Source organism: Salmo salar, chromosome 02, assembly GCF_965601325.2.
Source record: "Salmo salar chromosome 02, fSalSal1, whole genome shotgun sequence".
NCBI classification, from domain to species: domain Eukaryota; kingdom Metazoa; phylum Chordata; class Actinopteri; order Salmoniformes; family Salmonidae; genus Salmo; species Salmo salar.
The window spans coordinates 45604849-45632460 of record NC_138292.1 but is presented as its reverse complement, the minus strand read 5'-3'; the positions used below and the strand labels follow the sequence as shown (position 1 = coordinate 45632460).

At 42.5% G+C, this 27612-nt stretch overlaps 1 protein-coding gene across 2 annotated transcripts in view; it reads right to left on the bottom strand.

Moving 5' to 3' along the window:
* Positions 1-27612, bottom strand: part of LOC100194712 (2-oxoisovalerate dehydrogenase subunit beta, mitochondrial) — a 93710-nt gene that overhangs the window by 46190 nt on the left and 19908 nt on the right. For both annotated transcript variants that reach the window (XM_082963488.1, XM_014168458.3), the window contains exons 4-8: positions 26748-26881; positions 18650-18805; positions 17968-18076; positions 8388-8485; positions 6868-6978 (exon numbers count right to left, since the gene is read on the bottom strand). In XM_082963488.1, the coding sequence (XP_082819614.1) occupies positions 6868-6978; positions 8388-8485; positions 17968-18076; positions 18650-18805; positions 26748-26881 (608 nt within the window). The remainder of the gene's footprint in view (positions 1-6867; positions 6979-8387; positions 8486-17967; positions 18077-18649; positions 18806-26747; positions 26882-27612) is intronic.

Genomic DNA, 27612 nt, shown 5'->3' with positions numbered 1-27612 from the left:
GGTCTGGTTCACATTAGAGATTAAGCAAGGACTTGGACTAGATTGCACTTTTAGGTAGGATGAATGATGATTTTGTTTCATAGACGTATTCCTGGACAGCAGTTCATTTGATTTAAAAAGGATCCACTCACACTCAATAGTTCTGGGCTGGTGTCTGAAATCCCAGTTACGTCAATGCGAATGAAATAACATTTTTAGTTCTCTGTTACTCTTGGATTTATTCAATATGGATTAGTGAAAGAACCTTAAAAGTGAAACATTTTCCCTATCGTCAGGCAGCTATGCAGCCTAAATTGCTGTGCAACGTGAGTACAATCAATCTAGCTCTTCAAATGCAGATATGGAAAGGTAGAGTAGTTTCAAAGGCGACCTTTACGTGCTATACATTGTAGCACCTAAGGGGACCTACACTGGTCAAAACCTGTAATTCAACCGCCCAGCAGCCAGCACTTCCCAACTAAGACGACAGGAGTATTTCACACAAGAAATCCATTATGGCACTCAGTGGATGAATACTTGTGTCTAGTCTTCAGACACTCACACACTCACACACACCCCCACTGCAGAGGCAGACCATTGGCCACAGGTTGGGAAAACAAAGTATACACGCAGTTAGGGCAGACCATTTGCAATGATGATACTGAACCATGGGGCATTTGGTTTTCTGTGCGTTGTGACCAAAACAGGCACTGCTAAGACAGACAAAAAACCCCCAAAAAAACACAGTACTTCAGCATAGCCATTTCTGGGTAACCGAATCCACCTTTCGTGCATAAAAGGAGCCAATATTCTATTTCATGTTAGGGTTGTTTTCATTAGCTGGCCCCACTGTCTGAAAACATTAAACATTTGAGAGGAATCAGTAGTCTTACGTAAGCTTTTTTTTAAATATTTTTTTTAACAGACACCCACATTTGTTCCTAATTTAAATCTGGACCATGAAGTTCTTTGCTTCACATTTATTAAAAGATAAAACAAAATATTTTAACGTTGCATTCATGGCGAATCGGGTACAAAGAACATGGTGATTATTTAGCCTGTGGTTAATTCATCCTCTCAAGTTAATTGCGTGATTAAAAGGTTCTCTACTCATCCACAACCACCAAATAATGCCACATGGGGCATATAGGGCAACACACAGAGACTGCTGCACAACAACACATTTCCTGGCAGTGTTGTTGGCTTTTGAATTTCACGGCTATAGGACTGAGTGAGGACATGATACCTTACCAAGAGAAAACAGAATAATACGTAATAAGAGAATGAGGAGATAGGGGCTATAAACTGACAAGGAAATGGGAAATTAAAAAGGTATGAGGATGGATAATCCACAACACGTTTAGCTGAAGGAGAGGAGAGAAGAGAAAACAGTGGAGAGGAAGACAAGTGTTGTTGGCAAGGTGAAGACGGAGGCCTTGCCCCCGAGAACCATAAGCGGTGTATAAACACACTATTCAATTTCATAGAGCCGGTTTAATGGGGCGGCCGTTGCTGAAAATCACCCCGTTTATTTGAGAAAATAGTCTCTGAACAAACGGCCCATAACAGACTGTTGCTGACTTCATTTGAAGCGTCCCGGTGCCAAGACAATAACAATATGCCATCGATTCCAATTGGGGTCCCTATTAAATTACTGGCCTGCGACCACAATTTTGATCTTGTGCCTTAAATGTCAGTTCTAAGATTTACTTGGCAGCGGCAGGCCTCGCAGAGCTTACCAACTGTGTCATGTGCTGCACCAGAGGGACTTTAAAATTGCATGATAAAACAGGCAATATAAAAATCCATCCGGCACTTTTGCCAGAGTACCGTGTCCCCAGCTGTTTGCCACGTTCACAACAAAACAGTATGTGGCGGCACGTTTGAGGTGGACCATTTAAAATGCGTGGCATTGGCACATCTCGGGAGGTGACAAAATACAGTGCCTTCAGAAAGTATTCGTACCTCTTGACTTATTCCAAGTTTTGTTGTGTTACAGCCTGAATTCAAAATGTATTATATATACAGTGGATTTAAAAAGTCTACACACCCCTGTTAAAATGCCAGGTTTTTGTGAAGTAAAATAATGAGACAAAGATAAATCATGTCAGAACTTTTTCCACCTTTAATGTGACCTATAATGTGAACAATTCAATTGAAAAACAAACTGAAATCTTTGAGGGGGAAAAATAAAAAACTCACAATAACCTGGTTGCATAAGTGTGCACACCCTTAAACTAATATTTTGTTGAAGCACCTTTTGATTTTATTACAACAGTCTTTTTGGGTAGGAGTCTATTAGCATGGCACATCTTGATGTGGCAATATTTGCCCACTCTTCTTTGCAAAAGCACTTAAAATCTGTCAGATTGCGAGGACATTCCTGTGCACAGCCCTCTTCAGATCACCCCAGAGATGTTCAATTGGATTCAGGTCTGGGCTCTGGCTGGGCCATTCCAAAACGTTAATCTTCTTCTGGTGAAGCCATGCTTTCGTGGATTTGGATGTGTGCTTTGGGTCGATGTCGTGCTGAAAGGTGAACTTCCTCTTCATCTTCAGCTTTCTAACGGGCGCCTGAAGGTTTTGTGCCAAAATTGCCTTGTATTTGGAACTGTTCATAATTCCCTCCACCCTGACTAAGGTCCAGGTTCCAGCTGAAGAAAAACTGCCCCAAAGCATGATGCTGCCACCACCATGCTTCACTGTGGGTATGGTGTTCTTTGGGTGATGTGCAGTGTTGTTTTTGCGCCAAACATACCTTTTGGAATTATGGCCAAAAAGTTCAACCTTGGTTTCATCAGACCATAACACATTTTCCCACGTGCTTTTGGGGGACTTGATGTTTGTTTTTGCAAACTTCAGCCGGGCTTGGATGTTTTTCATTGTAAGAAAAGGCTTCCGTCTTGCCACCCTACCCCATAGCCCATTCATATGAAGAATACGGGAGATTGTTGTCACATGTAGCACACAGCCAGTACTTACCAGAAATTCCTGCAGTTCCTTTAATGTTGCTGTTGGCCTCTTGGAAGCCTCCCTGACCAGTTTTCTTCTCGTCTTTTCATAAATTTTGGAGGGACGTCCAGTTCTTGGTAATGTCTCTGTGGTGCCATATTTTCTCCACTTGATGATGACTGTCTTCACTGTGTTCCATGGTATATGTAATGCTTTGGAAATTCTTTTGTACCCTTCTCCTGACTGATTTTTTCAAATAATGAGAACCTTCTGATGCTTTGGAAGCTCTCTGCGGACCATGGCTTTTGCTCTGAGATGCAACTAAGAAAATGTCAGGAAAATCCTACTAGAACAGCTGAACTTTATTTGTGATTAATCAGAGTCACTTTAAAATGATGGCTGGTGTGTAATGACTTCTATTTAACATGAGTTTGAATGTGATTGGTTAATTCTGAACATAGCCACATCCCCAGTTATAAGAGGGTGTGCACACTTATGCAACCAGGTTATTGTAAGGTTTTTATTTTTCATTTTTCCCCCCTCGAAGATTTCAGTTTGTTTTTCAATTGAATTGTTCACATTATAGGTCACATTAACAGTAGAAAAAGTTCTGACATGATTTATCTTTGTTTCATTCTTTTACATCACAAAAACCTGGCATTTTAACAGGGGTGTGTAGACTTTTTATATCCACTGTATTTATTTCTCACCCATCTGCTGGTGAAGTCATCTCCCAGTTTCTGGTGGAAAGCAGACTGAGCCAGGTTTTCCTCTAAGATTTTGCCAGTGCTTAGCTCTATTCCATTTATTTTTTTGCCTGAAAAACTCCCCAGTCCTTAACGATTACAAGCATACCCATAACATGATGCAGCCACCACTATACTTGAAAATATGGAGAGTGGTACTCAGTAATGTATTATATTGAATTTGTCCCAAACATAACACTTTGTATTCAGTACAAAAGTAAAAAAATCTGGCAACGCAATTCAGTTTAAGTGCCTTGCTGCAAAAAGGATGCATTTTCTGGAATATTTTTATTCTGTACAGGCGTTCTTTTCACTTTGTTAATTAGGTTAGCATTGTGGAGTAACTACAATGTTGATCCATCCTCAGTTTTCTCCTATCACACCCATTAAACTCGAACTGTTTTAAAGTCCCCATTGGCCTCATCGTGAAATCCCTGAGCGGTTTCCTTCCTTTCCAGCAACTGAGTTAGGAAGGACGCCTGTATCTTTGTAGTGACTGGGTGTATTGATACGCCATCCAAAGTGTAATTAATAACTCAAAGGGATATTCAATGTCTGCTTTTTATTCTTTCCATCTACCAACAAGTGGCCTTCTTTGCAAGGCATTGGAAAACCTACCTGGTCTTTGTGGTTGAATCAGTGTGGTTGAATTTGAAATCCACTGCTCGACTGAGGGACCTTACAGATAATTGTATGTGTGGGGTTCAGAGATGAGGTAGTCATAAAAAAAATAAAAAATGTCCATGCAACTTATCAAGGGACTTGTTTAGCAAATCTTTACTCCTGAAGTTATTTAGGCTTGCCATAACAAAGGGGCTGAATACTTATTGACTGAAGACATTCAGCTTTTCATGGTTTTATTAAAATAAAATCCACAGACCTCACTTACCTCCTCTCCTACAGTTACTTTAATCATGCGACAACGTAGAAATACAGCCCTAATTAAATCATACCAGCTGTGGGAGAATGAAGTTGGAATTCAATCAATCACGAATGGCAGAAACTGCACTGTAGAGAAAAATAGCATGGTTTCTGTGCCACATTGAAGGGCAATTTAAGTACTAAATTAGACAGTCTACTGCGGGGATCATCAACTACACTGAACAAAAATAAAAACGCAACATGCAACAATTTCAAAGATTACTGAGTTACAGTTCAAATATGGAAATCAGTCAATTGAAATAAATAAATTAGGCCCTAATCTATGAATTTCACATGACTGGGCAGGGGCGCAGCCATGGGTGTGCCTGGGAGGGCATAGGCCCACCCACTGGGGAGCCAGGCCCAGCCAATCAGCAAGAGTTTTTCCCCACAAAAGGGCTTTATTAGACAGAAATACTCCTCAGCAATTAATTTTTTCAAGTTTAAGTTTAAGTCTGACCATAAATCAGAGATCACTATGATGACACACCAAATGCGTTTGATGGATCGCAGGAATAGGATTTTGAAGCCTACAGTCCAAGCCATGTCTTCCAATAGTGCAACAGCTGTCGGCATCCAAAGATTATCCAATCTAAATAAACGCTAAGGGTAAGGACGATAGCAGTGATGTAGCCTACGCGCTACATATTACTGATACCTACATAGTGCATTGATGTCAATCACACTGCTGCCCTCTCATTTAGTCATTTGCGCCTTACGGATTGTGGTCATTGTTCACAATTGGGTATGTGTAACACAATGATGGTTGAATTTAAGAAGTTTAAGCTGCCTATCAATCAGTGGACAGGCTGTGAAAAATGCACTCTTGCAACAGTTGCATAGTGTGGATCCCAGCCTATGGAATAAAAGTTGAAAAGATTTGACATGGGATCTCAGATCTGCAAAACCTTGTACAGCTGCACCATTGAGAGCATCTTGTCTGGCTTCATTACCGCTTGGTATGGCAACTTCTCAGCATCCGACCACAAGGCAGTACAGAGGGTAGTGCGTAGGACCCAGTACATCACTGGGGCTGAGCTCCCTGCCATCCAGGACCTCTTTACCAGGCGGTGTGAGAAGGCCCTAAACATTTTCAAAGACTCCAGCCACCCAAGACACAGACCAAGTCTGGAACCAACAGGACCCTAAACAGCTTCTACCCCCAAGCCATAATACTAATCAATAGCTGCACAGACTATCTGCATTACCTCTTTTGACTCGTCACATATGATGCTGCTACCAGCGTTTATTATCTATCCTGTTGTCTAGTCACTTTACTTCTAACTAAACTATCGTTCAAAAGTTTGCGGTCACTTCAAAATGTCCTTGTTTTTGAAAGAAAAGCGTATTTTTTTTATCCATTAAAATATCAAATTGATCAGAAATACAGTGTTGACATCATTAATGTTGTAAATGACTATTGTAGCTGGAAACAGCAGATTTTTGACGGAATATCTACATAGGCGTACAGAGGCCCATTATCAGCAACCATCATTCCTGTGTTCCAGTGGCACATTGTGTTAGCTAATCCAAGTTTATAATTTTAAAAGGCTAATTGATCATTAGAAAACCCTTTAGCAATTATGTTAGCACAGCTGAAAACTGTTGTTCTGATTAAAGAACCAATAAAACTGGCCTTCTTTAGACTAGTTGAGTATCTGGAGCATCAGCATGTGTGTTCGATTACAGGCTCAAAATGGCCAGAAACAAAAAACTTCTGAAACTCGTCAGTCTATTCTTGTTCTGAGAAATTAAGGCTATTCCATGCGAGAAATTGCCAAGAAACTGAAGATATTGTACAATGCTGTGTATTACTCCCTTCCCAAAACAGCGCAAACTGGCTCTAACCAGAATAGAAAGAGGAGTGGGAGGCCCTGGTGCACAACTGAGCAAGAGGTCAAGTACATTAGAGTATCTAGTTCGCCTCACAAGTCCTCAACTGGCAGCTTCATTAAATAGTACCCGCAAAACACCAGTCTCAACGTCAACAGTGACGAGGCGACTCCGGGATGCTAGCCTTCAATTGGGAATTCATTTTTGTCTTCTTATGCCTTAAGGGGAAAGCAATCTAAAAGTAATCAGATTACGTTACTGAGTTTGGGTAATCCAAAAATTAAACTACTGCTAACAATTTTGGACAGGTGCTAGTAACTAATGTATTACATTTAGAGTGTAACCTACCCAACCCTGAGTGTGTGTGTGTGTGTGTGTGTGTGTGTGTGTGTGTGTGTGTGTACACACAAATGTTATAGCCTAGCATGCGTCTTACCTTGCAAACGGTCTCAGTGTCCCAAGGCAAGATGGTCTGTAGATCTATGAGTTCGCAGGACACACCCAGTTTCTCCTGAGCCATGTTGGCCACTTCCCTCAGCACATGGATCTGCAAGGCAGGAGTCAGCGATCAAGACCGTGTATTCCATTGTAATCCATAATGGATATTAGAACATTTTATAATACCAATCAAAAAACCCTTTTAGAATCAGCAGAAAACCACTACACAGCACCCCATATTAACTTTCAAGTCAGTTTGAACTAATGAAGAAAGTTGCTTGGATAGACTCCATGTTTATTGGCAGATTAGAAAGCTGTATGTTTCCAGTAAATGACTGCTGTGCCTGTGAATCATCGGCAATCTAACCGCAGGACATACCGGCTCCATCGTTATTATCCCCAAGCTGTGCATCAGGGCTTTGAGATTGTCTATGAATGTGTGTGAGGGTTAATGAACAAAATCTATTCATGTGTGGGTCTTGGGTGATAGTCATGAGTCATAACCAGACAGCCAATTGATAAAAAAGAAACACAGCAATCTATGGACTTCTAACCCATCTAGACAAGATTCGACAACAGGCATAGTAAAAAGATAAATATTCTGGTTTTAGTCAACCATGCTAGAGATGACTACTAATATACCGAATATTGCTGAAGCAACGACAGAGCCTAGTACTTCTGTCAAGATATGAACAGGTTTAAAGTGTGCAATAAAATGAAACTTTACAATATAAACAGTAGGACTAGCAAAATGAACCCTTCTGTTTCGCTCATTAGCAGGCCTTCACTGCAGGTCCCAGGCGCGGTTCCGACCGCTCCACTCGCTGGGAGTTGTTTTCTTTTCGCTCGTCCATGGAGGGCTGATGGATTACCGGAGTAATGGGGTGGCGTTTTAAAAAGCCCAGATTTCGACTACTTGGGTGGATATTTCATCTTTGCAAAGTGACAGATTTGATGGAGTTCATTTCCCAGTCATTCCCGGCACTCAGGCTTAGACCCCCTCTGCTTTTCAGCTGTACCTAAATTAGTCTATTTTTCTGGGACGGTTAAGCCCGTTAAGTGGGTGAGCAGAATCTATGTAAGGGGCAACGACACCAAGAGCGCTATAGAGACCATAATCCTCTCCTGAGGAAAATAAATCAGGGGGACAGGAGTTGAAGACAATGGAAGGCCTTGTGTAGACGTGGACTATTAACACCATGGAGCAGCGTCGGTCCAACGGAGACGTCAGCGTAGACACGATAAACCACCAACCCCTGGTGAGAAAGCCCCTGCTGAGAGGCGTGGGCTTGTGATGGAGCTAGGAGGAAATCCATGGCTCGTCCCTGTCGGCTTAAAAATGTCAAAGACCCGAAGACGTGACGCGGATGTCCCTACTCTGCCCGCCTCCAAACCATAAACAATGACTTCTGGCTAAGGTCATGACTCATGCACAGTCATAAGAAGACGTATAGCTCCATCTCCTCTATGGCTCGAGTATGTAGACTCAAACCCACGGCTCCTTCTTCCACGTCTCACCTGTGTTCCCCACGCGACCAGAGTGACGTCACTTCCTTCCTGTATAACCTCGGCCTGCGAAAGTGGGATGGTGTAGGCCTCTGTAGGGACCTGCTCCACTGCAAAACAAACAAAAGAAAAAAACAAACACAACCTCTATCTCAATTGTTTCAAAACCTGTACTCTCATCTCCTCCCCTTCATCTGCACTGATTGTAAATTACTTGACAGGTGAAAACCCTATGGTGGAAGCTAATCTTGCAAATTCTTGCAGATCAGTGCAGTGAAGGAGAATATCTTATACGTACGGCCAACATGACCTGATACACATATGCAACTACAGAACTACACACGACAGGAATATGATTGGGGGTCAATCCCGAACACACATTAAATCACTCTGTTATGGCCAACTGTGGTTACGCTGTCAAACAATGGTCCATAACCGCCCGTAGAGCTCAATGATGGAGAGGATGACGAGGGAAATGACCGGCACACTCACAAATGAAAGCCTACAATCTGTGCTTCCAGTTAGGAACAAAGTCTCTGGCCCATTTGAGATGCTTTTTCCAGACCTCATCAATCACGAGGTGCCTTGTGTGCGCCTCTCTATGGTCCTCTGTAGCTATGTCTGTAGAGCATGACGCTTGCAACACCAGGGTAGTGGGTTCGATTCCCGGGACCACCAATACATAAAATGTATGCATGTATGACTAAGTCGCTTTGGATAACAGCGTCTGCTGAATGGCAAATATTATTACTTTCGTTATTAATTATTATAATAATAAATAATACAATAAATCTATGCACTAACAATATCTAGTGAACAACAATAGGCTAGTCATCCTGATCAATGTGGACAACAAAACATTTGCGGGATGGGATATAGTTCAAAATGTGTTCCGCACACAATGGACATTATATTCATGCATCAGACTTTCTCTTGGATCCTTTTCCAAAGAGACTAACCCTTTAGCATCCTATTTGTAGAAATCCTGGAGTTCATAAACACTTGGTGGCAAAAACCTGAGGCACCAACATAGCCTATTATGTAGTTATGTGGTAACAACATTACACAGGTCTTTGGCGCTCATCATGTTTGACCCTGACAAGCAAGATAAGGCCTTCTGAAAGTGTGTGTGGGTGTTAAGTGGGGAGACTGGTGCTCTTTAAAACTCTCTTGTATCGTAACACATGAACTGCAACTGTCATTGGGCGTACTATTGATACTCAAGGGAGACATTACGGTTTCCGACTCCACAATACACTTCCCAGAACAGTCGGGATGACTTCCACCCATTCCCCCTCTAGAGGTTAAGAAACAGGCTGCCGACTTCAAGAATCGTCAGCAATTTCAAATGAGTGAAAAGAGCTACCTCTGGCAAGCCTTTTTCCAACCCAATCCTGAAGTCAGTGTGTGTTCTGGTACATGGTTCAAATGAATCATGGATTGAATGAATCATGGATTGAATGGGGTGTGAATGATAGATTCACCTATAGGCCACATGGGACATTTATCTACAATTAAATGGCTTCCAGATTGAAGTGATGTCAGGGATGAGGTGGTGTTTATTTTGGTTAATCAGTATCTCTCAGAGCAAGTCATCTAATCATCAGGGTGATTCAGAAAGATGTGGATTGGAAAAAGAAAAATGCACTCGTTCAAAATAAAAATAAACTCCAGTGACGGAATTTCAAACGATTACTCTCTCTCGGAACATCTTGAGATACTTATAATATGCAAGCATACAATAAGCTGAAATTCGTAGGTTTTTCCTAAATCTACTCAAGTAAGCTTACACAGAAAGCCACAACAAGCATCACGTAAAACCCCTGCCACCATCGAACAAACCAGTGAGCTGCTGGTGACTTGATTCAGGGATCTTTATAATGGAATTTCATCAACCTCCTCTGGTGTACATAGCTTCTGCGTTTCAGACCGTGACACAGCAGTCATTTCACAGTAGTTGTGACCAATCTTACTCAAGAAGACCAATGTCAGGTGGTGATCGCCTTTTTCAAAATCAAGTACCCAATTCACTTAAAGGAAGTCCACTCAACAACCAGCTGTGAGATCATAAGCTCACGTGACAACGGTGATGTATAACAGTCTTCATAAAATATATTCGCTTAATATTGGCAATCTTTGTCACTAACAAACCTACATTTACAGTTGAAGTCAGAAGTTTACATACACCTTAGCCAAATACATTTAAACTCAGTTTTTCACAATTCCTGACATTTAATCCTAGTAAAAATTCCCTGTTTTAGGATCACCACTTTGTCTTAAGAATGTGAAATATCAGAATAATAGTAGAGAGAATGATTATTTCAGCTTTTATTTCTTTCATCAGATCCCCAGTGGGTCAGAAGTTTACATACACTCAATTAGTATTTGGTAGCATTGCCTTTAAATTGTTTAACTTGGGTCAAACATTTCAGGTAGCCTTCCGCAAGCTTCCCACAATACGTTGGGTGAATTTTGGCCCATTCCTCCTGATGTGGAAAATAGTCAGGTTTGTAGGCCTCCTTACTCGCACATGCTTTTTCCAGTTCTGCCTCACACATTTTCTATAGGATTGAGGTCAGGGCTTTGTGATGGCCACTCCAATACCTTGACTTTGTTGTCCTTAAGCCATTTTGACACAACTTTGGAAGTATGCTTGGGGTCATTGTCCATTTGGAAGACCCATTTGCGACCAAGCTTTAACTTCCTAACTGATGTCTTGAGATGTTGCTTCAATATATCCACATAATTTTCCTGCCTCATGATGTCATCTATTTGGTGAGGTGCACCAGTCCCTCCTGCAGCAAAGCACTCCCACAACATAATGCTGCCACCCCCGTGCTTCACGATTGGGACGGTATTCTTCGGCTTGCAAGCCTTCCCCTTTTTCCTCCAAACATAACGATGTTCATTATGGCCAAACAGTTCTATTTTTGTTTCATCAGACCAGGGGACATTTCTCCAAAAAAGTACCATCTTTGTCCCCATGTGCAGTTGCAAACAGTCTGGCCTTTTTTATGGTGGTTTTGGAGCAGTGGCTTTCAGGTTACGTCGATATAGGACTTGTTCTACTGTGGATATAGATACTTTTGTACCCGTTTCCTCCAGCATCTTCACAAGGTCCTTTGCTGTTGTTCTGTGATTGATTTGCACTTTTCGCACCAAAGAACGTTCATCTCTAGGAGACAGAACGTGTCTCCTTCCTGAGCGGTATGACTGCTGCGTGGTCCCATGGTGTTTATACTTGCGTACTATTGTTTGTACAGATGAACGTGGTACCTTCAGGCTTTTGGAAGTTGCTCTCAACGATGAACCAGACTACAATTGTTTTTCTGAGGTCTTGGTTGATTTCAAGCAAAGAGGCACTGAGTTTGAAGGTAGGCCTAGAAATACATCCACAGGTACACCTCCAACTGACTCAAATGATGGCAATTAGCCTATCAGAAGCTTCTAAAGCCATGACATAATTTTCTGGATTTTCCCAAGCTGTTTAAAAGCACAGTCAACTTAGTGTATGTAAACTTCTGACCCACTGGAATTGTGATACAGTGAATTATAAAAGAGAAATAATCTGTCTGTAAACAATTGTTGGAAAAATTACTTGCGTCATGCACAAAGTAGATGTCCTAACCGACTTGCCAAAACTATAGTTTGTTAACCTGTTAGGGCTAGGGGGCAGCATTTGCACGTCTGGATAAAAAAAATGTACCCGATTTAATCTGGTTACTAATCCTACCCAGTAACTAGAATATGCATATACTTATTATATATGGATAGAAAACACTCTAAAGTTTCTAAAACTGTTTGAATGGTGTCTGTGAGTATAACAGAACTCATTTGGCAGGCAAAACCCTGAGACATTTTCTGACAGGAAGTGGATACCTGATGTGTTGTATTACCTTTAAACTTATCCCATTGAAAAACACAGGCGCTGAGGAATATTTTGGCACTTCCTATTGCTTCCACTAGATGTCACCAGCCTTTACAAAGTGTTTTGAGTCTTCTGGAGGGAGATCTGACCGAACAAGAGCCATGGAACGATGATGGCCCATTAGACACCTGGCGCGCGAGTTCATGTTGGGTACCCTCGTTCCAATACGTTATAAAAGAGTATGCATTCGTCCACCTTGAATATTATTCATGTTCTGGTTAAAAAAGGCCCTAATGATTTATGCTATACAACGTTTGACATGTTTGAACGAACGTAAATATATTTTTTCCCCTCGTTCATGACGAGAAGTCCGGCTGGCTTAGATCATGTGCTAACAAGACGGAGATTTTTGGACATAAATGATGAGCTTTTTTGAACAAAACTACATTCGTTATGGACCTGTGATACCTGGAAGTGACATCTGATGAAGAGAATCAAAGGTAATGGATTATTTACATAGTATTTTCGATTTTAGATCTCCCCAACATGACGTCTAGTCTGTATCGCAACGCGTATTTTTCTGGGCGCAGTGCTCAGATTATTGCAAAGTGTGATTTCCCAGTAAGGTTATTTTTAAATCTGGCAAGTTGATTGCGTTCAAGAGATGTAAATCTATAATTCTTTAAATGACAATATAATATTTTACCAATGTTTTCTAATTTTAATTATTTAATTTGTGACGCTGACTTGACTGCCGGTTATTGGAGGGAAACGATTTCCTCAACATCAATGCCATAGTAAAACGCTGTTTTTGGATATAAATATGAACTTGATAGAACTAAAAATGCATGCATTGTCTAACATAATGTCCTAGGAGTGTCATCTGATGGAGATTGTAAAAGGTTAGTGCATCATTTTAGCTGGTTTTATGGTTTTGGTGACCCTGTCTTTGAATTGACAAAACATTACACACAACTCTTGTAAATGTGCTGTCCTAACATACTCTAAATTTATGCTTTCGCCGTAAAACCTTTTTGAAATCGTAAAACGTGGTTAGATTAAGGAGATGTTTATCTTTCAAAGGGTGTAAAATAGTTGTATGTTTGAAAAATTTGAATTTTGACATTTATTTGGATTCAAATTTGCCGCTCTTGAAATGCACCTGCTGTTGATGGAGTGCACCACGGGTGGCACGCTAGCGTCCCACCTAGCCCATAGAGGTTAACAAGAATTTTGTGGAGTGGTTGAAAATAAATAGTTTTAATGACTCCAACCCAAGTGTATGTAAACTTCCGTTTCAACTGTAACTACGGTCCTGATGAAGCCAGTCCTTGTGGTTCCATCCCCTCTGGCTGGTAAGAAAATAAAATGACTGCTTCAATGAAAAACATTACATGACCTCATCATCCAAACAAGCATCGCTCAGAGGGATTTAGGACCCGGCACGAGGTAGTGCTTTCTGCGCTTTCGGAAATGAAAGTCATTCCCTAACTGCTACCAGTTCCGAGAGCCCTGTGGGAAACAGATGAGCGATTGTTGGGGGGGGGGAACAAAATGTTGTCATTTTGCTATGGGAAACATAGCTAGGAGATATTTTGAGAAGAGGAAAGGAGAGAAATATCCATTAGGTGGTATACCATGGAACTATTTTAGTCAGACAAGAGTGCGTCTTTCTCCTCACAGAAACACATCGAATCTCTCCCTCTCTGACGTAGTTTGATTAAGTCTCACTGAGTCATAGACACTGTACACAATTTGGACCTGCATACCCCACTGTACTTCCAAGTAACTGGGTTTAGTCCATCTGAAAATGAAACAAACCCTACAGAAAGAAAGATTTTGGGTTTTGTTGAGGGATATAACTGGCGTTATTTCATTCACATTTTGAGAGACTGAGACAGTAAGTGTCATGACTCATGATTTACTCTGCAGTAGGAAAGAAGGCTGCTCTTGACTTCCTGAGAAGCATCAAACACAATTTGACATCCAAAATAATGATAAGGCGTGGAAAAATAAATGTGGCAACTGATTTTCTGTGCCAAGAACATTGCAAAACTGAAACATTATATCCTTGCAGGCCCTAAAGAGGCGGAATTCAACTTGATTGTTAAACCATATTACTGTGACTAACAGCTCACCTCACCATTTTACTGTCCGACTAGAGCTGGGTTTTCCAATAGGCTGCCCACAGGCCAAATTTGGCCCTCGGGTGATTTTATTTGGATCCCCAAGTTCTTTTTGCAAAAATAAAATATTTGTCTTTGGACATAAAGACTAAAATCACCAGGAAAATCTGAGTTATTTTAATTTAGGAAGCTCACTACTATTCCCACGCATAAATAGAGGCATATGTGATCGTATCGCAATGTAATCAAGGTTGGAAATTATTCTGTTTTTGTCAAATACTATATCTGTTTGGGATACTTGCGGTCAATTTGCAGTGTAGACATTATTTATAACTATGTACTCACCCTCCGACCATCCGCTCAAGGAAATATCAACCCAGGGTTGAATGTAATTGGAGACCCCTGCACTTGAGGCAATAACACTTCAGACATGCATAGAAATGGCAGAGGTGCAAAATGAGTCAACACTGCCACATATCCTATATTCTACAATTTGGAAGCATACACTCACGCTAACGTAATGACAACATCATAAACTGCACATTGATGACAGCATAGCTATCCGCATTTAGCAAAATGTAGCATAGTGTTCTGTATATATATTAATGATGTCGCTCTTACTGCTGGTGATTCTCTGATCCACCTCTACGCAGATGACACCATTCTGTATACTTCTGGCCCTTCTTTGGACACTGTGTTAACAAACCTCCAGATGAGCTTCAATGCCATACAACTCTCCTTCCATGGCCTCCAACTGTTTTTAAATGCAAGTAAAACTAAGTGCATGCTCTTCAACCGATCGCTGCCTGCACCCCCCGCCCATCGATCATCACTACTCTGGACGGCTTTGACTTAGAATATGTGGACAACTACAAATACCTAGGTATCTGGTTAGACTGTAAACTCTCCTTCCAGACTCACATTAAGAGATCTCCAATCCAAAATTAAATCTAGAATCGGCTTCCTATTTCGCAACAAAGCCTCCTTCACTTATGCTGCTAAACATACCCTGTAAAACTGACTATCCTACCGATCCTTGACTTCGGCGATGTCATTTACAAAATAGCCTCCAACACTCTACTCAGCAAATTGGATGTAGTCTATCACAGTGCCATCCGTTTTGTCACCAAAGCCCCATATACTACCCACCACTGCGACCTGTATGCTCTCGTTGGCTGGCCCTTGCTTCATATTCGTCGCCAAACCCACTGGCTCCAGGTCATCTATAAGTCTTTGCTAGGTAAAGCCCCGCCTTATCTCAGCTCACTGGTCACCATAGCAACACCCACTCGTAGCACACGCTCCAGCAGGTACATTTCACTGGTCCTCCCCAAAGCCAACACCTCCTTTGGCCGCCTTTCCTTCCAGTTCTCTGCTGCCAATGACGGGAACGAATGGCAAAAGTCACTGAAGTTGGAGACTTATATCTCCCTCACTAACTTTAAGCATCAGCTGTCAGAGCAGTTTGCACCTGTACACAGCCCATCTGTAAATAGCCCACCCAACTACCTCATCCCCATATTGTTATTTATTTTTTTCTCCTTTGCACCCCAGTATCTCTACTTGCACATCATCTTCTGCACATCTATCACTCAACTGTTAATGCTAAATTGTAATTATTTCGCCACTATTGGCCTATTTATTGCCTTACCTCCCTAATCTTACTACATTTGCACACACTGTATATAGATTTTTCTTTTTCTATTGTGTTATTGACTGTACGTTTGTTTATCCCATGTGTAACTCTGTTTGTGTCGCACTGCTTTGCTTTATCTTGGCCAGGTCGCAGTTGTAAATGAGAACTTGTTCTCAACTGGCCTACCTGGTTAAATAAAGGTGAAATAAAAAATTTTTTTTAAAAAAAGTGTTACGAATTCCGTGACAGTGCCTCTTATCAGCACCCCACAACCCTTTCAAGTTGCACACTCCACTCCCCATCCAACCAGGAGTGGTGTCTTAAAGTCTATGGGTACCATAAACTGACCTCTCAAACTCTCTGACCTGGGTGACCTGGCCCTGATTGGTTGTCAAGCAAGTAGCTAGGGCAGTTGCTAGGGGGGGCAGAAACCCTTATGACTCTCCAGGGCTCACACTACAGTCTCCTTCAAGCAAGCTCCTACACCTCAGCCCTGCCCAACACAACTGGACTCCTCCATATCTCTGTGGACTTGTGGGATGGTGTGCGTGCACCAAGTGAGTCGCGTGACGTGTATACTGTTATTCATAGTTAGTCGTATAACTACTGCCTATTGTGTGTTGCCTCTCTGTTTACTTTGTTACGTAATCTAGGGTTGGGCTAAGTCAATCTTTGACCTATCGTGACTATGTACATGATATACGATGGTATCGCTCCCCTATTGCCCGCCTCAAATGATTATTTTTTTAAATAAACGTGTAACAAAAACTCAGCTAAAACCACCATTGGGCTATAGTGCGAAATCACATGCTACAACTGGACGAATCATGACGAAAGATAATACTGTTGAAAACCTGGGCAGAGGCTAAGTAAAGGGAAATCTTTTCTAATATCCATTTCTGGTGGAGGTTCCTCACGCAACCGGTTTGTTGGTGTCTGTGTCTGTGTGTCGTGCATACCACGATGGAGCAAAGTGTCAGTCACACAAGCTGTCTTGCCATATTCACTCTGTGAGCCGCTCCACGCAACTAGCTGTTGAGAGCTGCATGCTCTTACTACCAGACAGATTACTCCGCAGGGCTGTGTGTGGCGTGCATGTCATGAATAATCGACATAATGAAGTAACAGCGTCGGGATAGGTGTCCGTTTCGTCTGTTTTTTCATCAGTTATGTAGATTGAAAATAGCATTATTACAATATTTCTTTCACTGGACCAAGTGGGCCACTGACGTAGATGACTGACTGGCCCGGGCGGTCTCCAAAACTTCCTAGGCCAGTGGGTAGCCCTGTATGTAGAGCCCTGTATGGTAAAGGGAGATTTGATTAAACAGAGCTTAACACAATCCCAGAAGAGACGGAGGGAAAGACGGACATAAGGCTTGTTTGGACCGAGTGGTTTCAACACCTGAGAAGAAAAATAATGTTCTGGGCATAATCACTTTCTAATGCCTTAATCAAAACAGTCAACAGTCAGCTTGAGTATCTCACAACTTCATTTATTTGACTCTTATCACCCAAAGCTATCAATGTGTGGAACTTATAGGCTTTGTTAAGAGGACATTCAGTTGTGAAGGCCGTCTATCCCTGCTCTAAAGGTAAAAAAAAAACGATGTAGACCAGAGGCAGGTGCCTGAGGCCAGAGAGGACAGCCAACCAGAGGACGGACACAGGCCAGGCCAGAGGCTGTCAGCAGTTTACGGCCCATTTGGACCAGCTGGTTCACACTTGCGATTGAATCTGGTGAACTCACTCACACTCAGTCCAGAGCCAAGCAGCCAGGGCATAGTTTGTTTGCCGTTCTGTTCTCACACAAAAATAACAATCCATATGTCACCAAGGAGACGAAAAGGCTGACAGAAGGCCATTGAGAATTCTTGAGGAAACTGAGCAAAGACGTGTTGTTGTAAACACACCTCGCCTACAAACACACATCACCTGGGTCAGATGGACTCCTTCACTCACCCGCTGCTCTATAGAGGATCTTGGGCTCGAAGAATATGCAGGGGTTCTGATCTGCGATGCACGACAGCAGCAGTCCCTTACACTGGACCGGACCTCTGGGTATTACAACCTGGAGTGAAATACATAGATAGTACATTACCCTTTCACACTATCGTGCCAACCTGAACTGTTCGGACATTTTCTTATAACGTTGTCCTTTTTCAGCACGCTTCCAGCAACTGTTAAGGGAGTGTACACAGGACAACAGTCCAGCTTGCCTTGACTTAGTAGTGCAAATAGGGCGTTTCTGTACCAACACAGACCATACTATTGAACTGGTACGCAAACAAACGACACAGATGATGTGCAACTGGGTGGAACGCAGAAGCCGGCTTCCTCTATATCCGAGCTAGACATTTGAGCCTTCTCTGAACCCCTTGCAGTGTTTATTACCTTGACCTTTGAAAAAGACAACGGAGGATGTTTACTGTACTGACAATGGCTGTAAAGCGCCAACTGATGCTGTGGTGCTTGGCTGCGTAGGAGAACTTTAGGCTTGTATTCCTTTGATGATGGTGGGGGGGTGAATCATATTATAAGGTGCTTTAAGAGTACCGAGTACAGGTGAGGTGGAGAAGTGAGCGAGTGGAGGATGGGATGGGGGGGAGAGAGGGAGGGAAGGCGATAGGGATGAGTGTCTAACCTTGATGCCTGGGCAGTGGGCGAAGAAGGCCTCTGGACTCTGGGAATGGTAGAGCGAGCCGTGGCCCACGCAGCCCCACGGCGCCCGGATGGTGAGGTTCCCGCAGTCAAATAGGTTGCCGGAGCGATAGCGGTACTTGGCTGCTTCGTTTACAATCTGAAGACAGATAGACCGAGAGACATGAATAATAAGATCACCACTCATTAAGTTGGTCAGTCAGAGCTAGACATTCATAACAATACCTCAGTCTCCCACAACAGAAAGACTTGGACCTCACATGATTGTGTAGGCACGGCCTTAATTTACGGCTCTCTGTCACCTTCGGCTGCATGGCAAATGGGTCAGCAAAACACAAAAAGACAATGCCCAAGGACCAGTACGCCCTTCCCACCTAAGAGGGGCCAAACCTCTCCAACAGAAACCAGAGAATTGACTACAAAAATGTGTGTAAGGTACCAAACATGGCTGCAATAGTGTTATTCTATATACAACTTAGCTTCAGAGTTGTATTCAGATGACATCTAGATGGATGTCTGATCTCTATTGTTACTTGTAGTTGCTCAGTGTGACCTCTGTCGACACTGTATAAAATTGTCCTACCCAGCCCACCCCCTCAGGTCATCACACATAGATGTGACCCACTTCCTAGAGGATGTTGGCTGGTTTGATGCAATATCTTAGTTTGGTTTAGTCAACAATTGATTTTTGAATATATCTGGTAATAAATGGGATGAAGATCTGTTGTTCTTGCTCTTCTCCTGTATCCTGCCCATGGAATAAGGTTGTATGGACTTTTTTTTATTTTGTGAGCTACCCAGGCCCATGCCCTGAGTAGGTCTGCTTAGTTCATGCTTTGTCTCGTAAGTTAGTTAACCTTAAGATGTATATGACTAGAATTATGCTTTGTTAATGTCAGTATTGCCTTGTATGTGAAGCTATTAAATAATACTTGCTTTGATATTCGCTTATCATGAGTTCATGACCATTCCATAATACTTGATTTCACAATAAATGTTAAACGGAGTCAGATAAACACTTGAATTAGGCCAATTGCATTGTCTTAATACAGGGTCGCATGTGAGGTAAATATTGAGAACACCTGCTCTTTCCATGACAGACTGACGAAATGAATCCAGGTGAAAGCTATGATCGACCCCTTATTGATGTCACTTGTTAAATCCACTTCAAATCAGTGTAGATGAAGGGGACAAGTTAAAAAATATATTTTTAAGCCTTGAGACATGGATTGTTTGTGTGTGCCATTCAGAGGGTGAATGGGCAAGACAAAATATTTAAGTGTCTCTGAACGCGGTATGGTAGTACGGCGCAGGTCCTAATCCAGGCACTTGTCATCTCCCGTCTGGATTACTGCAACTCGCTGTTGGCTGGGCTCCCTGCCTGTGCCATTAAACCCCTACAACTCATCCAGAACGCCGCAGCCCGTCTGGTGTTCAACCTTCCCAAGTTCTCTCACGTCACCCCGCTCCTCCGCTCTCTCCACTGGCTTCCAGTTGATGCTCGCATCCGCTACAAGACCATGGTGATTGCATACGGAGCTGTGAAGGGAACGGCACCTCCATACCTTCAGGCTCTGATCAGGCCCTACACCCAAACAAGGGCACTGCGTTCATCCACCTCTGGCCTGCTGGCCCCCCTTCCTCTGAGGAAGCACAGTTCCGCTCAGCCCAGTCAAAACTGTTCGCTGCTCTGGCACCCCAATGGTGGAACAAGCTCCCTCACGACGCCAGGACAGCGGAGTCAATCACCACCTTCCGGAGACACCTGAAACCCCACCTCTTTAAGGAATACCTAGGATAGGATAAAGTAATCCTTCTAACCCCCCCCCCCCCTTAAAAGATTTAGATGCACTATTGTAAAGTGGTTGTTCCACTGGATATCATAAGGTGAATGCACCAATTTGTAAGTCGCTCTGGATAAGAGCGTCTGCTAAATGACTTAAATGTAAATGTAGTAATTGCCAGGTGCATCGGTTTGTGTCAAGAACAGCAACGCTGATGGGTTTTTCACACTCAACAGCTTCCAGTGTGTATCAAGAATGGTCTACCCCCAAAAGGACATCCAGCCAACTTGACAACTGTGGGAAGCATTGGAGTCAACATGGGCCAGCATCCCTGTGGAACACTTGACACCTTGTAGATTCCATGCCCCGACAAATTGAGTCTGTTCTGAGGGCAACTCAATATAAGTAAGGTGTTCTTAATGTTTTGTACACTGAGCATATTCACAATGCATTCAGAAAGTATTCAGACCCATTGACTTTCTCCACATTTTGTTACGCTACAGCCTTACTCTAAAATGTATTAAAATAGTTTTTTCCCCTCATCGATCTCAAATCAAATTGTATTTGTCACATGCGCCAAACATACAGGTGTAGACCTTACCGTGAAATGTTTACCTACAAGCCCTTAACAACAACAATGCCGTTGGGGGAAAAAAAAGGAGTTAAGAAAATATTTTCTAAATAAACTAAAGTAAAAAATAAAAAGTAACAACAAAATAAAGAGGCTATATACAAGGGGTACTGGTACTGAGTCAATGTGCGGGGGTAAAGGTTAGTTGAGGTCATTTGTACATGTAGGTAGGGGTACAGTAACTATTTATAGATAATAAACAGCAAGTAGCAGCAGTGTAAAAACAAAGGGAGTGTCAATGTAAATAGTCTGGGTGGCCATTTGACACACAATATCCCATAATGACAAAGCAATAACAGGCACTTTTTTTTTTGTGCAAATGTATTAAAACATTTTAAAAACTGGAATATCACATTTATATAAAGTATTCAGACTCTTTACTCAGTACTTTGTTGAAGCTCCTTTGGCAGCGATTACAGCATCGAGTCTTCTTGGGTATGATGCTACAAGCTTGGCACACCTGTATTTGGGGAGTTTCTGCCATTCTTCTCAGCAGATCCTCTCAAGCTTTGTCAGGTTGGATGGGGAGCGTCACTGCACAGCTATTTTCAGGTCTCTCCAGAGATGTTCGATTGGGTTCAAGTCCGAGCTCTGGCTGGGCCACTCAAAGACATTCACAGACTCGTCCCGAAGCCACTCCTGCATTGTCTTGGCTATGTACTTCGGGTTGATGTCCTGTTGGAAGGTGAACCATCACCCCAGTCTGAGCTCCTGAGCAGGTTTTCATCAAGGTTCTCTCTGTACTTTGCTCTGTTCGTCTTTCCCTCGATCCTGACTAGTCTCCTAGTCCCTGCTGCTGAAAAACATCCCTACAGCATGATGCTGCCACCACCATGCTTTACCGTAAGGATGCTGCCAGGTTTCCTCCAGACGTGATGCTTGGCTTTCAGGCCAAAGAGTTCAATTTTGGTTTCATCAGACCAGAGAATTTTGTTTCTCATGGTCTGAGAGTCCTTTAGGTGCCTTTTGGCAAACTGCAAGCGGGCTGTCATGTTCCTTTTACTGTGGAGTGGCTTCCGTCTGGCCACTCTACCATAAAGGCCTGATTGTTGGAGTACTACAGAGATGGTTGTCCTTCTGGAAGGTTCTCCCATCTCCACAGAGGAACTCTTGAGCGTTGTCAGAGTGACCATTGGGTTCTTGGTCACCTCCCTGACCAAGGCCCTTCTCCCACGATTGCTCAGTTTGGCCGGGCAGCCAGCTCTAAGAGGAAGAGTTTTGGTGGTTCCAAACTTTTTCCATTTAAGAATGATGGAGGCCACGGTGTTCTTGGGGACCTTCAATGCTGCAGAATTTTTTTGGTACCCTTTCCCAGAAAGCTCGGAACTCTACGGACAATTCCTTCGACGTCATGGCTTGTTTTTTGTTCTGACATGCACTGTCAACTATGGGGCCTTATATAGACAGGTGTGTGTGCGCGCCTTTCCAAATCATGTCCAAGCAATTTAATTTACCACCGGTGGACTCCAATCAAGTTGTTAAAACAGCTCAAGGATGACCAATGGAAACAGGGTGCATTTGAGCACAATTTCGAGTCTCATAGCAAAGGGTACGAATACTTATGAAAATAATGTATTTCTGGGGTTTTTATACGTTTCCAAAAATGTCTCAAGGCGTGTTTTTACTTTGTCATTATGGGGTATTCTGTGTAGATTGATGAGGAAAAATATATATTTTTTCCATTTTATAATAAGGCTGTAACATAACAAAAATGTGGAAAAAGTGAAGGGGTCTGAATACTTTCCAAACGCACAGCAAATACTAGATACTAGAGGTCGACCGATTAATCAGCATGGCAGATTAATTAGTGCCGATTTCAAGTTTTCATAACAATCGTAATTGGCCTTTTTTGAAGCCGATTATGGCTGATTACATCGTCATCCTCGAGGAGACAGCGTGGCAGGCTGACCACCTGTTACACGAGTGCAGCATCAAAAGAACCTTGTGGCTGCAAGGAGCCAAGGTAAGTTGCTAGCTAGCATTAAACTTATTTTATAAAAAAACAATCAATCTTCACATAATCACTAGTGGACTACACACGGTTGATGATATTACTAGGTTAACTAGCTTGTCCTGCGTTGCATATAATCAATGCGGTGCCTGTTAATTTATCATCGAATCACAGCCTACTTCAACTTTTCCAAACAGGTGATGATAACAAAAGCGCATTCGCGAAAAAAGTACAATCGTTGTACAAAATATACCTAACCATAAACATCAATGCCTTTCTTAAAAGCAATACACAGAAGTATATTTAAACCTGCATATTTAGTTAAAAGAAATTCGTTAGCAGGCAATTTTAACTAGGGAAATTGTCACTTCTCTTGCATTCAGTGCAAGCAGAGTCAGGGTATATGCAGCAGTTTGGGCGCCTGGCTCATTGCGAACTGTGTGAAGACCATTTCTTCCTAACAAAGACCATTTAATTTGCCAGAATTTTACAAAATTATGACATAACATTGAAAGTTGTGCAATGTAACAGCAATATTTAGACTTAGGGTTCGATAAAATACGGAACAGTTCCGTATTTCACTGAAAGAATAAACTTTTTGTTTTCGAATTGATAGTTTCCGGATTTGACCATATTAATGACCAAAGGCTCGTATTTCTGTGTGTTTATTATATTATAATTAAGTCTATGACTTGATATTTGATAGAGCAGTCTGACTGAGCGGTGAAAGGCAGCAGCAGGCTCGTAAGCATTCATTCAAACAGCACTTTACTGCGTTTGCCAGCAGTTCTTAGCAATGCTTGCTGCACAGCGCTGTTTATGACTTCAAGCCTATCAACTCCCGAGATTAGGCTGGCAATACTAAAGTGCCTGTAAGAACATCCAATAGTCAAAGGTATATGAAATACAAATGGTATAGAGAGAAATAGTTGACGCGTCATAATTCCTATAATAACTACAACCTAAAACTTCTTAACTGGGAATATCGAAGACTCATGTTAAAAGGAACCACCAGCTTTCATATGTTCTCATGTTCTGAGCAAGGAACTTAAACGTTAGCTTTTTTACATGGCACATATTGCACTTTTACTTTATTCTCCAACACTGTGTTATTGCATTATTTAAACCAAATGGAACAAGTTTCATTATTTATTTGAGACTAAATTGATTTTATTTATGTATTAAGTTCAAATAAAAAAGTGTTAATTGTTCATTCAGTATTGTTGTAATTGTCATTATTACAAATATATCTATCTATATAAAAACTGACCGATTAATCGGAGTCGGCTTTTTTTGATCCTCCAATAAATCGGTAGCGGTATTGAAAAATAATAAAATCGGTCGACCTCTAGTAAACACTTATATCAAATATTACCACACAACAATTGACCTTACCCACCACGAAAAACTACACTGCTCAAAAAAATAAAGGGAACACTAAAATAACACATCCTAGATCTGAATGAATGAAATAATCTTATTAAATACTTTTTTTCTTTACATAGTTGAATGTGCTGACAACAAAATCACACAAAAATAATCAATGGAAATCCAATTTATCAACCCATGAAGGTCTGGATTTGGAGTCACACTCAAAATTAAAGTGGAAAACCACACTACAGGCTGATCCAACTTTGATGTAATGTCCTTAAAACAAGTCAAAATGAGGCTCAGTAGTGTGTGTGGCCTCCACGTGCCTGTATGACCTCCCTACAACGCCTGGGCATGCTCCTGATGAGGTGGCGGATGGTCTCCTGAGAGATCTCCTCCCAGACCTGGACTAAAGCATCCGCCAACTCCTGGACAGTCTGTGGTGCAACGTGGCGTTGGTGGATGGAGCGAGACATGATGTCCCAGATGTGCTCAATTGGATTCAGGTCTGGGGAACGGGCGGGCCAGTCCATAGCATCAATGCCTTCCTCTTGCAGGAACTGCTGACACACTCCAGCCACATGAGGTCCAGCATTGTCTTGCATTAGGAGGAACCCAGGGCCAACCGCACCAGCATATGGTCTCACAAGGGGTCTGAGGATCTCATCTCGGTACCTAATGGCAGTCAGGCTACCTCTGGCGAGCACATGGAGGGCTGTGCGGCCCCCCAAAGAAATGCTACCCTACACCATGACTGACCCACCGCCAAACCGGTCATGCTGGAGGATGTTGCAGGCAGCAGAACGTTCTCCACGGCGTCTCCAGACTCTGTCACGTCTGTCACATGTGCTCAGTGTGAACCTGCTTTCATCTGTGAAGAGCACAGGGCGCCAGTGGCGAATTTGCCAATCTTGGTGTTCTCTGGCAAATGCCAAACGTCCTGCACGGTATTGGGCTGTAAGCACACCCCCACCTGTGGACGTCGGGCCCTCATACCACCCTCATGGAGTCTGTTTCTGACCGTTTGAGCAGACACATGCACATTTGTGGCCTGCTGGAGGTCATTTTGCAGGGCTCTGGCAGTGCTCCTCCTGCTCCTCCTTGCACAAAGGCGGAGGTAGCGGTCCTGCTGCTGGGTTGTTGCCCTCCTACGGCCTCCTCCACGTCTCCTGATGTACTGGCCTGTCTCCTGGTAGCGCCTCCATGCTCTGGACACTACGCTGACAGACACAGCAAACCTTCTTGCCACAGCTCGCATTGATGTGCCATCCTGGATGAGCTGCACTACCTGAGCCACTTGTGTGAGTTGTAGACTCCATCTCATGCTACCACTAGATTGAAAGCACCACCAGCATTCAAAAGTGACCAAAACATCAGCCAGGAAGCATAGGAACTGAGAAGTGGTCTGTGGTTACCACCTGCAGAACCACTCCTTTATTGGGGGTGCCTTGCTAATTGCCAATAATTTCCACCTGTTGTCTATTCCATTTGCACAACAGCATGTCAAATGTATTGTCAATCAGTGTTGCTTCCTAAGTGGACAGTTTGATTTCACAGAAGTGTGATTGACTTGGAGTTACATTGTGTTGTTTAAGTGTTCCCTTTATTTTTTTGAGCAGTATATTAAAGACCACAGGTTCTGAGGGGTCTTTTTGGTCTGTAGTTAATATATTACTTGCCAATACATTCCGACTATAATATAAAGTACCTCGGAACTGGATTTCAGAACTATTTTCCCCCTACGTATTCACGGTTGACAGAACCTGACCCTTCCACTGATGGTGTCCAAGGCTCTATTTCATCCAATATTCAGAAAGACACTTCTTTCTGGATTTTATGCATCTCTGGGGGCCATTTTGGACTCCCTCGTTTTAACTGAGAGTAAAGAGAGAGAGGAGAGTAGTGTGTGTGCGCGTGTTTGCTATTTAGAGTAGAAATGCGTCAGCAGATAGCGTTAAAAGCTAATGTGTGGTTGGCATCTGGCCAAATTGCACCTCAATTATAAATGTTTTGCTTTTTTTGACAGCGTTTGATTACAACTTGATTATGTGGAAGCCTAATCACATATGAGCAGAGAACTCACTGGAGAAAATATTATATTTACACTAATAACACAAGATTGACATGGATGCAAATGAGGCAGGTGTTTGTTGGTGGGTGAAAACATATACGCATGAGAGAAGCAGAAATGGGAAATGGATTCCAGTAGTCCCTGATCAAATCTGTTCCCGTCACACGAGAGGCTGGGTTATGATAACAAATAAAACCATCTGTGTAATCAAACAGGCAAACAAGTGACTGAGAAATTACACTTTATGAACAGAGAGCACTCAGACTGGCTCACCTGGTCGAAGGCAGGGTAAATGTAGTCGGCAAACTGGATCTCAGCGATGGCCGTGGCGCCGGCAACCGCCGCACCGATTCCAAATCCTACAATGCCTTGCTCACACAGAGGAGTGTTGAAGACACGGTCTTTACCTGGAGAGAGAAAGAGGGGAGAGGGTTACTCAGTTATCATCTACCAAGGGGGCTGATGACGACAAATAAGAGCACACCCATATCAACCAACGGAGAGAGTTTGTGCTGTGTACTTCTGACTAATTGATTCAAAAACATCCACTCGTTCATTTTCAATTAGGGATGAAATCCAAGCAAAATACAGTGTAATAGGGCCAGGGCACATGATGGATGACAAGGTGTGTCAGTCACCCCCCACCTAACCAACACTTGCTTCATAAGTATGTTAATCATTGCAGTGTCTCCTTAAAATAGCATCTGGACTTAAAATAAGTGAAGTGATACACAGAGACAGAGGACTCCTCCTCAACTGGAGCAAAGTCGGCTGTGACGCACTAAAAAGCCCTAGTCTGAAAAATAAACACAAAAACTATTTTTCCATCCTCCACTCTATAATCTTGACAGCGAGCCGCAGGACTGGGGCTCTACATTTGGGGAGGAATGTTATTTTGGTTCTCTTGCTTTGTTTAATTGCCAAGAAGCAAGTATTTTTTTTTCTTTGATCCCTCCGAACCTCGTTTCTGTCCCGTCCAGGGAGACCTGACCTCAAGCGCCCTCCTCTCACCACAGACCGGACACCATTAGAGCACCGCAAGCCCCTCAGAAATTAATAATTAGGCCAAACCATCACAGTCCAATCAGAACCTTGTGTACTTGTAAAACACAGCCAGAGTAAACAACAAATACATCTG